Source organism: Paroedura picta, chromosome 13 (assembly GCF_049243985.1).
Source record: "Paroedura picta isolate Pp20150507F chromosome 13, Ppicta_v3.0, whole genome shotgun sequence".
Taxonomy (NCBI): Eukaryota; Metazoa; Chordata; class Lepidosauria; order Squamata; family Gekkonidae; genus Paroedura; species Paroedura picta.
In genome coordinates, this window is record NC_135381.1 from 12299598 (window position 1) to 12313240 (window position 13643).

At 46.2% G+C, this 13643-nt stretch overlaps 1 protein-coding gene across 1 annotated transcript; it reads left to right on the plus strand.

Annotated features, from left to right (window-relative positions):
• Window positions 1-2585: 2585 nt before the first annotated feature.
• Window positions 2586-13641, plus strand: LOC143822398 (L-serine dehydratase/L-threonine deaminase-like). The gene is made up of 8 exons (XM_077307482.1): window positions 2586-2959; window positions 6835-6996; window positions 7827-7866; window positions 8303-8442; window positions 9105-9196; window positions 9572-9799; window positions 10440-10564; window positions 11420-13641. Exons 1-8 carry the CDS (start codon window positions 2762-2764, stop codon window positions 11626-11628), a joined length of 1194 nt encoding a protein of 397 aa, XP_077163597.1. The 5' UTR covers window positions 2586-2761; the 3' UTR covers window positions 11629-13641.
• The last annotated feature ends 2 nt before the right edge of the window (window positions 13642-13643 follow it).

Sequence of the window (13643 nt, forward strand, 5' to 3'; positions counted from 1 at the left end):
CTGTGGCGAGCCCAAGGTCACCCAGCTGGTTGCATGTGGGGGAGCGCAGAATCGAACCCAGCATGCCAGATTAGAAGTCCGCACTCCTAACCACTACACCAAACTGGCTCTCCTTAGGGGAAAGGAGGGGCCTCAGCAGCATTGTGACATCATCATGTCACCAGCATACCCCCCCCCCCCAAATTGGTCATTTCCTGCAGGGAAACTGATTTCTACCATCTGGAGACCAATTGTGAATCCAGGATATCTCCAGGTGCCCCCTGGAAGTTGGCAAGCCCAACTGTTCAGCCATTGAGGGGACATTTGGCAGGGATTCCCCTCCCCCAGGATCAGCAAGAGGATGGTCTGTTGTGCAACAGTCACATTCTGGCTCCGTTGCCCACATGACGTTCCTGTTTATGCAACCCATCAAAAAAGTAATTAAGCGGGTTTTCCATTTGTAAGTGTTCCCAGTCTCATTAGGCCCTCAAGACCCACCGTGCTGGTTCATTGGCATGCCGTCCCTGACTCCTGAGGGTAGCAACTTGATTACCAGCTCTCACCACTTCACAAGTCATTTCCAAGGCTTGATGGCACGAAGCCCTGGAAAACTCGCCCTTCACGGTACAGAGAAAAATCGCCAAGGAATATCCTAAAAACCCCCACGAGGATCCAAGCAGCCTCCAAATTAAACCGGCAAAGGCTGAGGTGGTGTTTGTCTTTTTTTTCTCCTCGCCGTCTGTTCTTGGCAAATCTTCGGGGACAAAACAAAAGATGTAACCTGGCATCTGAGGCCACTGAAGACTTCGCTGTGGTTTGCTAGGCAGAAGATACAGTCGGTGCCCAGCTTCTGTCTCTTTTCTGGCATGCTGCGTACTTCCAGGGGGGAGCAAATCAGGACACCAGTTTCAGTCCAGATTCAGAAAAGACCAAGCAGAAAAGGAAAAAAAACATTCCCCATGGACTTCACAGCTGCAGGCGAGGCTGTACCACTTCAGGGCTTGCATGAGGAAGGCTCTTTCCTGACCAGTCCCTGCATGGACAATACTGGGGTGCAATGTGTTGCTGATCGGTTAGTTGTCTGGAGGCAAGGAACCCCTCGCCCTCCCATGTCTGTCTTCTTCCTCTGATTCTCTCCTTTAACTGGTTTATTCCACTCATTCATCCTTCGGTGCACCACAAGACTGCTAGTATTCGCATTTAGTTTTTTTTCAAAACAGTCAGATTTGGATTCTGCATTAAAATAGTTGTGCACAATTTTTTAAAGTCACTTTCAATGCTGCTGTTCTATGGTAGACTCCATGGCATTCTACTCCGCTGAAGCCCCTCCCCACCCCAAATCCCACCCACTCCAGCTCCACCCCCAAATCTTCAGGTATTTCCCAACCCGGAACAGGCACCCCCACCCAGAATGGCTGGACTCACTGGAAGCTAACTGGGGTTGGCCCTGGTTAATAATGGGAAGGGAAATCACCAAGGCTTACGAGGGTGGTAGATGTAGTGGCAGGCAGCAGCAAACCGACTCTGGATGTGATTAGAAGAAGAAGAAGAAGAAGAAGAACAAGAACAAGAAGAACAAGAAGAAGAAGAAGAAGAACAAGAAGAAGAACAAGAAGAAGAAGAACAAGAAGAAGAAGAAGAAGAACAAGAAGAACAAGAAGAAGAAGAAGAAGAAGAAGAACAAGAAGAACAAGAAGAAGAACAAGAAGAAGAAGAAGAAGAACAAGAAGAAGAAGAAGAAGAAGAAGAAGAAGAACAAGAACAAGAACAAGAACAAGAACAAGAACAAGAACAAGAACAAGAAGAAGAAGAAGCCAAAGGAGTCTCAAAGCAGCTTATATTCGCCTTCCCTTTCCTCTCCCCACAACAGACACCCTGTGAGGGAGGTGAAGAAGAAGAAGAGTTGGTTCTTATATGCCGCTTTTCTCTACCCAAAGGAGTCTCAAAGCGGCTTCCATTCGCCTTTCCTTTCCTCTCCCCACAACAGACACCCTGTGAGGGAGGTGAAGAAGAAGAAGAGTTGGTTCTTATATGCCGCTTTTCTCTACCCAAAGGAGTCTCAAAGCGGCTTCCATTCGCCTTCCCTTTCCTCTCCCCACAACAGACACCCTGTGGGGTGGGTGAGGCTGAGAGAGCCCTGATATTACTGCTCAGTCAGAACAGTGTTGTGGCGAGCCCAAGGTCGCCCAGCTGGCTGCATGTGGGGGAGCGGGGAATCAAATCCAGCTCTCTAGATTAGAAGTCTGCACTCCTAACCACTACACCAAATTTGCCTTGAAAACCACCCAGGTGACTTGAAGGTAACAGAAAAGATAGGAGTGGGCCATTTTAACAACACAGACGGTATGTCTTCTGCGTGAAAACGCCTTTCCCACTGATGTCACTGCCTGCTTCTCCTTAAAAAGAGAGCAGAAGAAGTGTAAAAACAAAAAGCACACCAAAGGAACGGGACAGGCCTTGGGAGAGAGGCAAGAGGCAGCCCCCCCCCCACCTGCTTAATCTCTTTATCTGCCTGGGGTGGGCTGTGTGCTTTCCCGCCTGACCCCTGGCTTCCTTCCTTGCCTCATCATCATTCCATTCTCGGCTCTCCACCCTGGTTTGAGCCAGTTCTGAACTCTGGGAGTGAAAGGCCCTTTGTCTGAGGCTGTCGCCCCTGCCTCCCACCGGCCCGCCTGCCTATTGCTCCCTTTGGTATCAGGGGGACTGAAATAGATCCTTTCCCTTTTGCCATGCACTTGCACGCCACTTTCCTCTTTCTCCTGAGCCAAAAAAGGAGGATGACATGAAAGCTGGGGGGGGAGGCACATCAGGGCGTGTCCTGCTCCCTCCCCCAGTGGCCTATAAAGCCTGGCCAAGAGTTCAGCATCTTCTGAAGAGACAGCATTTCCAAATATCATCTGTCTGCAAAAGTAAAGCACCAGAGCACCTCACTACGTCTTTGAGCCTCCCGCCTCTACAGTCCCCGTTCAGACTTTCAGAGGTAAGTGTGCGTTTTTCAGTATCTCGTGGAAGGTTATTCTGTTAGCGGCTTGCAGTGCGCTTTTGCAGGTTGGGCCAGCAGGACTGCAGGTGGATGGGCTGTTTTCACACACCTGGGATGACTCTTTCTTTCTTTCTTTCTTTCTTTCTTTCTTTCTTTCTTTCTTTCTTTCTTTCTTTCTTTCTTTCTTTCCTCTTTCCTCTCTCCTCTCTCCTCTCTCCTCTCTCCTCTCTCCTCTCTCCTCTCTCCTCTCTCCTCTCTCCTCTCTCTCCTTCTCTCTCTCCCTTTCTCCTTCTCTTTCTATCTCTCTTGAGCTTTTTAGAAAAATCAACTGTTAGGTTGGGTGAAGGGAATCTAGCTCCCTGTCCCCTTCCCCAAAAGGTGAAAGGCGGCATTTCAGCTTTATTTAATGGGCTAGGCCTTACGTCTGCAAAGCTCTAGCTGTTCGGTAAGAAATGAGGATTGCGTGCACAGAACACTCTGGCACACAGGCCTCCAAAAAGAGAGTCCAATAGCACCTTTAAGACCAACAAAGATTTATTCAAGGCATGCACTCGAAAGCTCTCGCCTGGAATAAATCTTTGTTGGTCTTAAAGGTGCTATTGGGCTAGTTTTTGTTGTGCTACTTCAGACCCACACGGCGACCTACTTGGATCTACAGATGCCTCAAGTTAGGGGGTCTCTGAATAGGTGGCTAGTTTTGCATCCATGGCTCACTGGTGGTTGGTTAGTGGATCAGGACCTTCAAATGGGGACAGGTTGCCAACGGGCATTGGAAAAAATATCCTGTGTCTCGAAAAGAAGGCTAATGTGTAGAAATGGGCAGCTGAAGTTTTTCATGGCATGGAGATAAATAGCATCCTGGTAAACCCCTACTAGAGGGGAGAGGCATTTTTCTCCAGTCAGTTGGTAAACTTAGGGGCACACGGCATCAGCCACCACCATTTTCCTCTCAAGGAGGTGATTTTTGTATAAACAAAGGCAGGCAATGATAAAAGAAAGCCCACAAGTAAAGCCAACAGAAGAAAAGCCCATTGTTTGGACAACAGATGAGGACAAAGATAGTAAAAGAGAACAGGTAAAGCCAATAGTAGAAAAGCCCCGGGCATAATATCATAGAAAGGTTTAAGGCTACAATCCTGAGCCTAGAAGAAGAAGAAGAAGAAGAGTTGGCTAGGCCGCTTTTCTCTACCAGAAGAAGTCGCCTTCCCTTTCCTTTCCCCAACACAGACACCCTGTGAGGGAGGTGAGGCTGAGAGAGCCCTGAGATTCCTGCTCGGTCAGAACAGCTTTATCAGTGCTGTGGTGAGCCCAAGGTCACCCAGCTGGTTGCATGTGGGGGAGCACAGATTCCAACCCGGCTCTCCAGATTAGAGGTCCACACTCCTGACCACTGCACCAAGCTGGCTCTCCCCCTACTTAAATTTTAATAGAATACAGAAACGGGAAAAAACAGTTTTAGGAAATAGACTTTCTCTTATCTAACCATATATTCACTCTAGGGAATTGTTGTTTCCATCTCGATGCAGCTCAAAACCTGGCTGTAGCAGTTGCATGGGAGAAAAGCTCTCCAGCATTTTGGGGCAAATTAGGAGGAAAAGCCCTTAACAGCAAAAATTTAGGATGCAAAGGACACAGGTTCTCTCCTAGCTCTCTAAGCCTCACCAACCACTAGGGGTGGGGAAATGAAGGGAAGGCGATTGTAAGACACAGATTCCTTTAGGTAGTAAAAAGCAGGGTACAGAAACCAACTCTTCTTATTTTAAAAATATGAGAAGTTCAAATTACACTGTAGATCCAGCACTGCTTGTCTGTGAACTAGTGAACATCTTCCTTTCCCGTATCCAACCCTAGATTTAACCCCTACCTCTGAATTTTGAACTTTAAAAACTTTTGCTGTGTCCAATTAGATCTCACTTGCTGTATGTCCAGCTTTTCTCCACTCTTTTCCCTTCTCATCTAACTCCAAAGTTCTCCACTCTTTTCCCTTCTCATCTAACTCCAAAGTTCTCCACTCTTTTCCCTTCTCATCTATCTCCAAAGTTCTCCACTCTTTTCCCTTCTCATCTATCTCCAAAGTTCTCCACTCTTTTCCCTTCTCATCTAACTCCAAAGTTCTCCACTCTTTTCCCTTCTCATCTAACTCCAAAGTTCTCCACTCTTTTCACTTCTCATCTATCTCCAAAGTTGTGGTGCTGCTGGGGCATTTAAGGTGAAGCTGTAGTGTGACTGTGGATGGTGATCCATCACTTGAAGATAATGAACTCCACCGGTGATTTGCAGCCCTTAATCTACTGCCACCCATCAAGTATGCCACATTATCATTTAACACTCCCCCAAGCCACAAGTTAAAAATAAAATAGGGACATAAAAACCACTTCTGAAGATGGATACATTCCTAAACCAGGCAGGAAATGAAGAGGCACAGAATCCACAAAGATCCAGCCCGCTACCTTCGCAAGTTGCATGGTTTTAATCGGCAAATTATACGGACAATATACATAATTTATGAGGGTGTGCGGTTAGTGCAATGTTGTTTTATGGATTTGCAAATAGGGTTAAAAGGCATGGTGTTATGTCTGTGGGCATTTGGCCATTGATGCAAATGAGGGCTTCTGCCAGCCAAGGAACTAACCAATCAAAGGAACCTGCTAAGATCCAACCCAATCGGATTGCTCCTCTCAGAGCCAATCGGATTGCTCTGCTTAGGGCCAATCAGAGACAGCAGATCGCTGCCTGAAAGGTAAAAAAGTTCATGAGTTTGCCTGTTTTTCTCTGTTCAGTATTTAGAGTTTGTTGCTCGAGTTGCTAAATAAAAAGAGCTGTTCTGAAGAATTGGAGTCTGTGATCACTGAACCTGCAGGCTTAATATGTACATTCTGCAGGACAAAGGAGCAGAAAATGCCACACACTAAAGAATGAAGTGTTCACTCACACTAGGGGGAAGTAACATTGACGTAGAGATTTTCTGGTCAAAACCGCAGGGATGAAACATTTAAACTCATCCCAAAAGCACAGTCCTCTGTAGGACAGTAGGGCAGGGCAGGAGCACCAAGCAAACAGTCCTTTATTAGAGAGACCATAGCTCAGAAGGAGAGTGCTTGCTTTGCAGCATAGATGCAGTCCCTAGCAGTTCACATTTTTCTGTAGGTAACAGACATGGGGAAGAACTTTTGTCCAAGAACTTAGAAAAATGGCCAGTCAAAGCAGAACATATCAGGTTAGAGGACAGACTAAAGAACTGACCCAGAACAGTGCAAGGCAGCTTCCTGTGCTTGTACACATGTGCTTTAGCTAGGGATGCCAGCTCTGGTTTGGGAATACCTGGAGATTTTGGGCGGAGAGCCTAGGGAAGAGAGGAATATCAGCCTGGAATAACGCCGTAGAATAGGGATAGTCAACCTGTGGTCCTCCAGATGTCCATGGACTACAATTCCCATGAGCCCCTGCCAGTGTTTGCTGGCAGGGGCTTATGGGAATTGTAGTCCATGAACATCTGGAGGACCACAGGTTGACTACCCCTGCTACAGAGTACACCCTTCAAAGCATCCATTTTCACTTTTGGAACTGGCAATCTGGAGTTCAATTGTAAAAGTGAGTGACTTCCAGGTGTTACCTGGAGGTTGGCAACCTCATGACTTACAGAAGTTTATAAGCAAATATTCTTAGGCTTGCTCGGTCTGGTTTTCCCTGAGGGAAGAAACCATCAAAAGTTTCATAACAAATACAACATTGTTGCATGAAAAAAAAATGGCCCAAATGATATGACATTGAAAATCCAAGCATCTCCCAAACTGCTACCTGAAGAAGCAATGCAGTATCTTCTCCCCCTGACTCCGGTTATTTGGATCTAGCAATCACTTTTCTACCGCCAGGCTCCCACCATGACCACCGCTAAGAGTCTCCATGTCAACACTCCTCTGAGAGAAAGCATCCCCCTCTCCAAATTGTCTGGCACCAAGGTCTACTTGAAGCTGGACAACGCTCAGCCCACTGGCTCTTTTAAGATACGGGGCATCGGACATTTCTGTAAAACGGTAGGAAGAGGGAATACTGGCATGGGTTGCCGGGGACCAGGCTGTATCTGTATGGAGCTTTTATTCCAATCCCAGTTTGATTCAGTCCCTGCTGTCTCCACTGAAGGCGATTTCCATTTTGATTTTGGCCAATTTAAATTTTTCCCTCTGCAACAAGCATGAATGATCCGGAGTGAGCCTACCTTGTCTCTGCAATATCCTAGAGTGGATATAACCCTCAATATTTGAAAAATCAGCATGAGAACGCATCTACTTACCTAATAAGCCAGGTTTGGTTATGCAATTAATTATATATTCCACATGAGGCTTCCAAACTCAGTTAAACAAATGTTGGAAATTTATACTTTCTGCAAATACATGACTGAATTCACAGTGGTTTATCACACAAAGAATTTTGGAACTTTTTACTATGTGTGGTGGACTTATAAAAAACAAAAAAGATATTAGAAGGAAATACATGGGAAAATGAAGAATATATTAAAATTTAAATTCCCTGTGGAACTAAGAACATGCTATTAGGAATATTACTTAATAAATGACCAATGGTTATGCAAGAGATATTTTAAAAAATGGTGACAGTGGCTAGAATAATCTATGAATCAAAATGGAAATCAGACACCTGTCCAAGCTTAGAAGAATGGGAAAATATACATGGCAAGTATGCAGTAATCACAACATTAACAACCTGTTTGAGAAACAGAGCAATCTTGAAATTCGAAGAAAGATGGAGTGTTTGTTATGCAAGCAGGAAACAAACATAGAAAGAGAAATAGTTTCACAACTGTGTATAAATGTATGGCTCACTCATTCCTTTTCTATTGCCTTCACAGTGGGCTGAACGGGGCTGCAAGCGCTTTGTGTGCTCTTCAGGTAATGGTAGGCATGCCAACCCTGGGCTGGGAAATACCTGGACATTTGGGGGTGGAACTTGAGGAGATGGAGTTTGGGGAGGGGAGGTACCTCAAAGGGACATAATGCCATAGCATCTACCTTCCAAAGTGGTCATTTTCACCTGAAAATTAGTTTTAATACCAGGAAATCTCTAGCCACCACCTGGAGGTTGACAACTCTAGGCAAAGGACTTACCTGTGGATACCCCAGAGCTCTAGGGATGGAGGAGGAGACATAGCCCACTGTAGCTCATCTATTCCCAACCCTCTTGCTCATTCATACAGCACCGTTCTAGGGCTCACTGCACATCCATCTCTCTCACAGGCCTGCCCTTATATATAGGGAGAAGCCAGAGAGGGGAGGACTATCTTCTTGAGGACTAGACTCATGTGATGCCGAACTGGCTTCCTTGCAGGGGGAAACGCCGGCCTTGCAGCTGCTTATGCCGCCAGAAGGCTGGGCATCCCAGCAACCATCCTCGTGCCCACCTCCACACCGGCTTTCACTATAGACCGTCTGAAAGATGAGGGGAGCACGGTGTACATTGTGGGAGAGGTAGGTATCTAGAAAGGGGAGAGGGGAGCCAAAAAGACCTCTGGCTTTGCATTTCCTCAAGGAGAGGTTGCCAGTTCCGGGTTGGGAAGCACCTGGCGAATTTCTTCCAGGCCAGACTGGCCGGTGATTCTGATTGGGGGGGGGGGGATGATCTGGGCATGGAACTAGGGTCTTTGTGTAGTAGGCAGGTAGTTGTGAATTTCCTGCATTCTGCAGGGAATTGGACTAGATGACCCAGGAGGTCCCTTCCAACTCTACGATTACATGATTCTATGGAGATTTTATGGGTGGGGCTTGAAAAGGGTGTGGTTTGTGGAGTGGAGCAGTAAAATGCTATAGAGTCCAACTTCTACAGTGGCCCTTTTCTCCAGGTGAATTGACTTCTGTCGCCTGGAAAATAGTTGTCATTCCAGGAGATCTCCAGCTGCCAACTGGAGCCTAGCAACCCTAAGGAACACAGCTAAACACAGCTGGCCTTTCTCTGCATATGAGTCTAATAAGAGTTTCCAGGGTATGGCAGGAAGATACAGAATGTAGTGAGCTCGCTGCCTCTAAGGAGGGATAGGTCAGATCTTGGCAGCCTTATGATTGTGGCTTTCCTATTGCATGGAAGGTGAGGCTAGAAATGCCCGGGGAAATAAATCCGTCTTCCTTCTCCCCAGATGTTGGGCGAAAGCATGGAACAAGCCAAGGAGCTTGTGAAGAACAACCCAGGATGGGTCTATGTGCCGCCCTTTGATGACCCACTCATCTGGTAAGTAGCCGAAAAGAAAGAGGTGAGGCAAAGTACAAAGAGAACTCCCGCCACCCCCCCCCCCGAGACATTAAATAATCTTGCATCTTTCACGCCAGCATGTATTGGTTCATCTTGTTAAAAAAAACAACAACACTGCCCTAATAGGTAGCAGAAGAAGAATGGGGCCAGGGATCTTGAGCAGATTTTGTGTGCTCGATTTCTGGAGCGCCATTTTGTAAAACTTCAGGAGCGTGGCTAATAAAACAGGCCATACCCAAGAAGTAGTCCTTTTTTGTTCAAACAATGTTCTCTTGATGTGTAACTTCAAGACTCAGGCTCTGTCCTACTCCATTCTCTATGGTTCTGACCTTCTGGCCACCTTCTTCCCTGCAGGGAAGGGCACACGTCCCTGGTCAAAGAGTTAAAGGAGCAGATGGAATCCAAGCCCGGAGCGCTGGCTCTCTCGGTAGGAGGAGGAGGACTGCTGTGTGGGGTGATCCGGGGCCTCCGGGAGGTGGGCTGGGCCAATGTGCCCATTATTGCCCTGGAGACCAAAGGAGCCCACAGCCTGAATGCTGCCATGACGTCTGGGAAGCTGGTGACACTTCCAGAAATTACTAGGTGAGTGTGAGACACAGGTTTGGGTACAGATAACGTGGGGGCACTGCTCAGCTTTGGGCTACAAACTGGTTCCTGCCACAATTAGCAGTACAACCATGGGTTCTTGTCACACTTGGACTCATACACTGTTCAGAGAACTTCAGTGAATCCCCCATAATGCCACTTATCACATTAGATAATGTATCACTCATTTCCCATTTGGCTAGAGTTGCCAGCTGATCTACTACAGAGGTCAGTTCCTTTGGAGAAAGTGGCTGTTTTGGTGGGTGGACTCTGTATTGCACCAAGGTCCTTCCCCTTCCCGGACTCACCATGTGGTCACACCCTGCTTAACCAAGGCCAAGGCTGCAGACCTCCACTAAGTGGGTGTCCACGAGAGGGGTCAAGACAGCATTACAAAACCAAGGAAGTTAGAAAGGCCAACCTTCCCTGTAAGGTAGGACCGCGTCCACCTCTGAATAGATAAACTTGCTTTTTAAAGGCAGTAACTGCTGAGATTCCCAGATTTCTGGTCTGTTTTATTTTAGCTGCACACAATGTTTTATATGAAAGGGTGGCATTAGTTAGCGCCACTCCGCATGTAAACTCAGAAACCCTGATGTGCCCGGTTTATAACTTCCTTCTTTCCTTATGGATCCAGTGTTGCTAAGACCCTTGGGGCGAATACAGTGGGAGCAGAGGCTCTGAAGCTGGCTCAAGAGCACCCCGTCTTTTCAGAGGTCATCACCGATCAGGAGGCCGTGGTGGCTGTTGAGAAGTTTGTGGGTAGGTTGCATGGCTCCCAGCACACTGTTTGCACTAAACACAGGTTTGGGTGTGGGAGTGGTAGCAACAGAAACAGGAAATACTCACCTTATCTCCCATGGCCCAAGAAAAATCCTACTTATAACCCTTCTGGACATTATCTGTTGATTAGGATTTACATGGACTGAAGACACGAAGTTGGCTGTATAGTAAATGCTTGTGGGATAGATTATCTATTCAAATTCAAAAGAAGAAGAGTTGGTGTTTATATCCCGTTTTTCACTGCCTGAAGGAGTCTCAAAGTGGTGTGCGATTGCCTTCCCTTTCCTATCCCCACAACATTCCCCCTGTGAGGTAGGTGAGGCTGAGAGAGCCAGAGCTCTCCCAACATTACCAAAAGTGTTCCCTGCAGCAAATGTATAAAGGCATAAATGGCATAAAGTAAGGTGACCAGATTTTAACATTGGTAAAGTGGGACACCATTGACCAGGGGGGTTCTTGATTAAAAATTTGGTCTATATGGAGCAACAAAAAGTTCCATAGAATGCAAAAATAGTATTGTAAGATATATTTTTTTCATTTCAACATAAGTACAATTTGCCAGGTGCCCCCAGATGTCCCTCCAAAAGTGGGACAATCTGGTCACCTTACATAAATGGCGTGCATTTCTAGGCATTTGGGTGCTCCAATGTTTCAGCACAAGCTGGCCTCTGCAGTTTTGGGACTATGGACGAAAAAAGCACTAAGTAGTACAGAACTTGATCCCTCCCACCCCTCCTTGGCCACCCCTCCCTCAGACAGGCTCAAGGCGACTAACATCTCCCTGATAACACCAAGCACCGGGCTAACCAGCTCCCTTCCCCCTTTCCATTACAGACGATGAGAAAATCCTGGTGGAACCTGCCTGTGGGGCCGCCTTGACGGCTGTCTACAACAGGATAGCCAAAAGGCTGGAAGAAGAGGGCAAACTCAGCCCTCAACCAAACTCCTTGGTAGTTATTGTGTGCGGCGGCAACAATATTACATTGGCACAGCTGCAGCGCCTGAAGGAGCAGCTGGGCATCCAGAACATCACAGCAGCTTAGACTTGAGTAGGCAGTGACTGAATGGTGAAAAGGAAGACCCCTCAGACGGGGCTCCAGACCACATTTGTCTTTTAGCTGTGGTGATTTAAGCACTTCTCTCCAGGTATGGTGGGAAAGACCTGGGATTCTCGAAACTCATGTATCTTCACCTCTCCCCAAGATCTGTGATACTCACAGGTGAGAGAGCAGGAACAAAACTTGGCTAAATTACCAGCAGGTAAGAATCATTGGATAGCTGGCTCATACCCAGTTCAAGAAGGTTTAGATGACAAAAGAGGTGATCAGCTCTCCGGGATTTTTCCCTAGCTGTGGGAGGCCCCAGTGGGGATAAGAGCTGTGGCACAAGGGAGAGGGAGAATACATTTTGCCTCTGGTATCGTTTTGTTGGCCTCAAATACTCCTTCTCCAGGAATCAGCATTTGCCCCATTGAAGGAAATGTAGAGATTCGACAAGGAATTTTTCCTTCCATACTCCTCCCTAATGTGGAAGACTGGGCTGAGTTTCTCTCTTGGGTACCTTCACCGCTGTTACCCTCACAAATTTCTTATTCCATTTTCATCCCAGCTTCCTTAAAAACATTTCAGGTTGACACTTCAAAGTCCTGCTCTTCCTCATGTTCGGGGGAGGCCTGTATCTTGGTGGAAGTGTCTCTGCTTTGCAGGCAGAAGTCCCAGGTTCAATCCTTGGCATCTCCAGTTCAAGAGATACAGAAGCTGTTGGCTTTGAAGGCCTCTATCTGAGGTCCTGGAGAACTTCTGACCACCTCTGAAGACAATAATGATGTGGATGGACCAATGGTCAGCAGCTCATGGGATCTGGAGTCCACAAACATCTGGAGAGACACAGTTTGGCCACCCCTGGTCTAATCAAAACAATAGGGAAACAGTAGAGAAAGCCAAAACGTGTATGGGGAAAAAAGCCTGTTGTTAAAGAAACTTTACAGGTCCTTTTCAATGGATCAAAATGTGTATTATTTATTAGATTTCTAAACCACTCTCCTGGTTCAAAATAAAGTAATACAGCAAAAACGGAAACACAACGGATGCGATTTATCCCGATACTAAGTGGTTACAGTTTATAAGATGACTTCTAGGATTTATAAGTTTGGAACTTTGCTTTTTCTTTTTTTGAAAAGCACAACATGCATGATGAGACCTTTATAAGAGCTGTCTGCACACCTGCTGTTTCTCCCTTGAAAAAAGCTGTAAGTGAAACATCAGGAAAAGGGCAGTTATACAATCCTATACATGCTTTTTTGCTGTATTATTTTGTTCTGAATGCATTAGATAAAAATATTGATCAGTGGAAGAAGACCTCTTCCGTTCTTTGGTTTAGAAATGGCAGGCTTTTTTCTGTCCCTGATTCAGTGTAAGACATGTGTATTTCATGTGTATTTATGTTTTTCTCACAGCAATCCTGTCAGGTAAGGTAGGACAATAAAATCCAGTAGCACCTTTAAGACCAGCAAAGATTTATTCAAGCTGTGAGCTTTCGAGTGCAAGCACTCTTCCTCAGACTATGGTAAGGTAGGCTGGGAGTAACTGGTCCAAGGTCACCCACACAGTTTCTTGGTCAAAAGAAGTTTGAACTCATGTCTGTAGCCTCTACAGCCCAACACACCAACCACTCCACCACCCTGGCTCTCTGCATCACCTTCTATGTACCATGCTGGCTTTGAGATGGATAATTTCAAATATATCAACTTCATTCTTTTGACATTCCCCCACCCAGAGGTGAGCTTTGATTTTCCCTTGTGAGAACTGAAACAGTTTTATTTTGGTGCCGGTTGTTTTTATGGACTGTTCTTGTAAGTTGTGTGCATTTTTGAAGCTATTCATACAAACCAACGTTAGACTTGTATTGTGCATACTGTACTGTAAATACTGTTTGAGTGGTACGTATCAAAAGGTATGGAATTGGGTATGGAAAAAAAGCCATCAAGTATGCCCTGTGCCATCCCGGAAATCTAGATCCTCCTGATAGGATCGTTTAAAGTGAAAAGAGAAAACACACA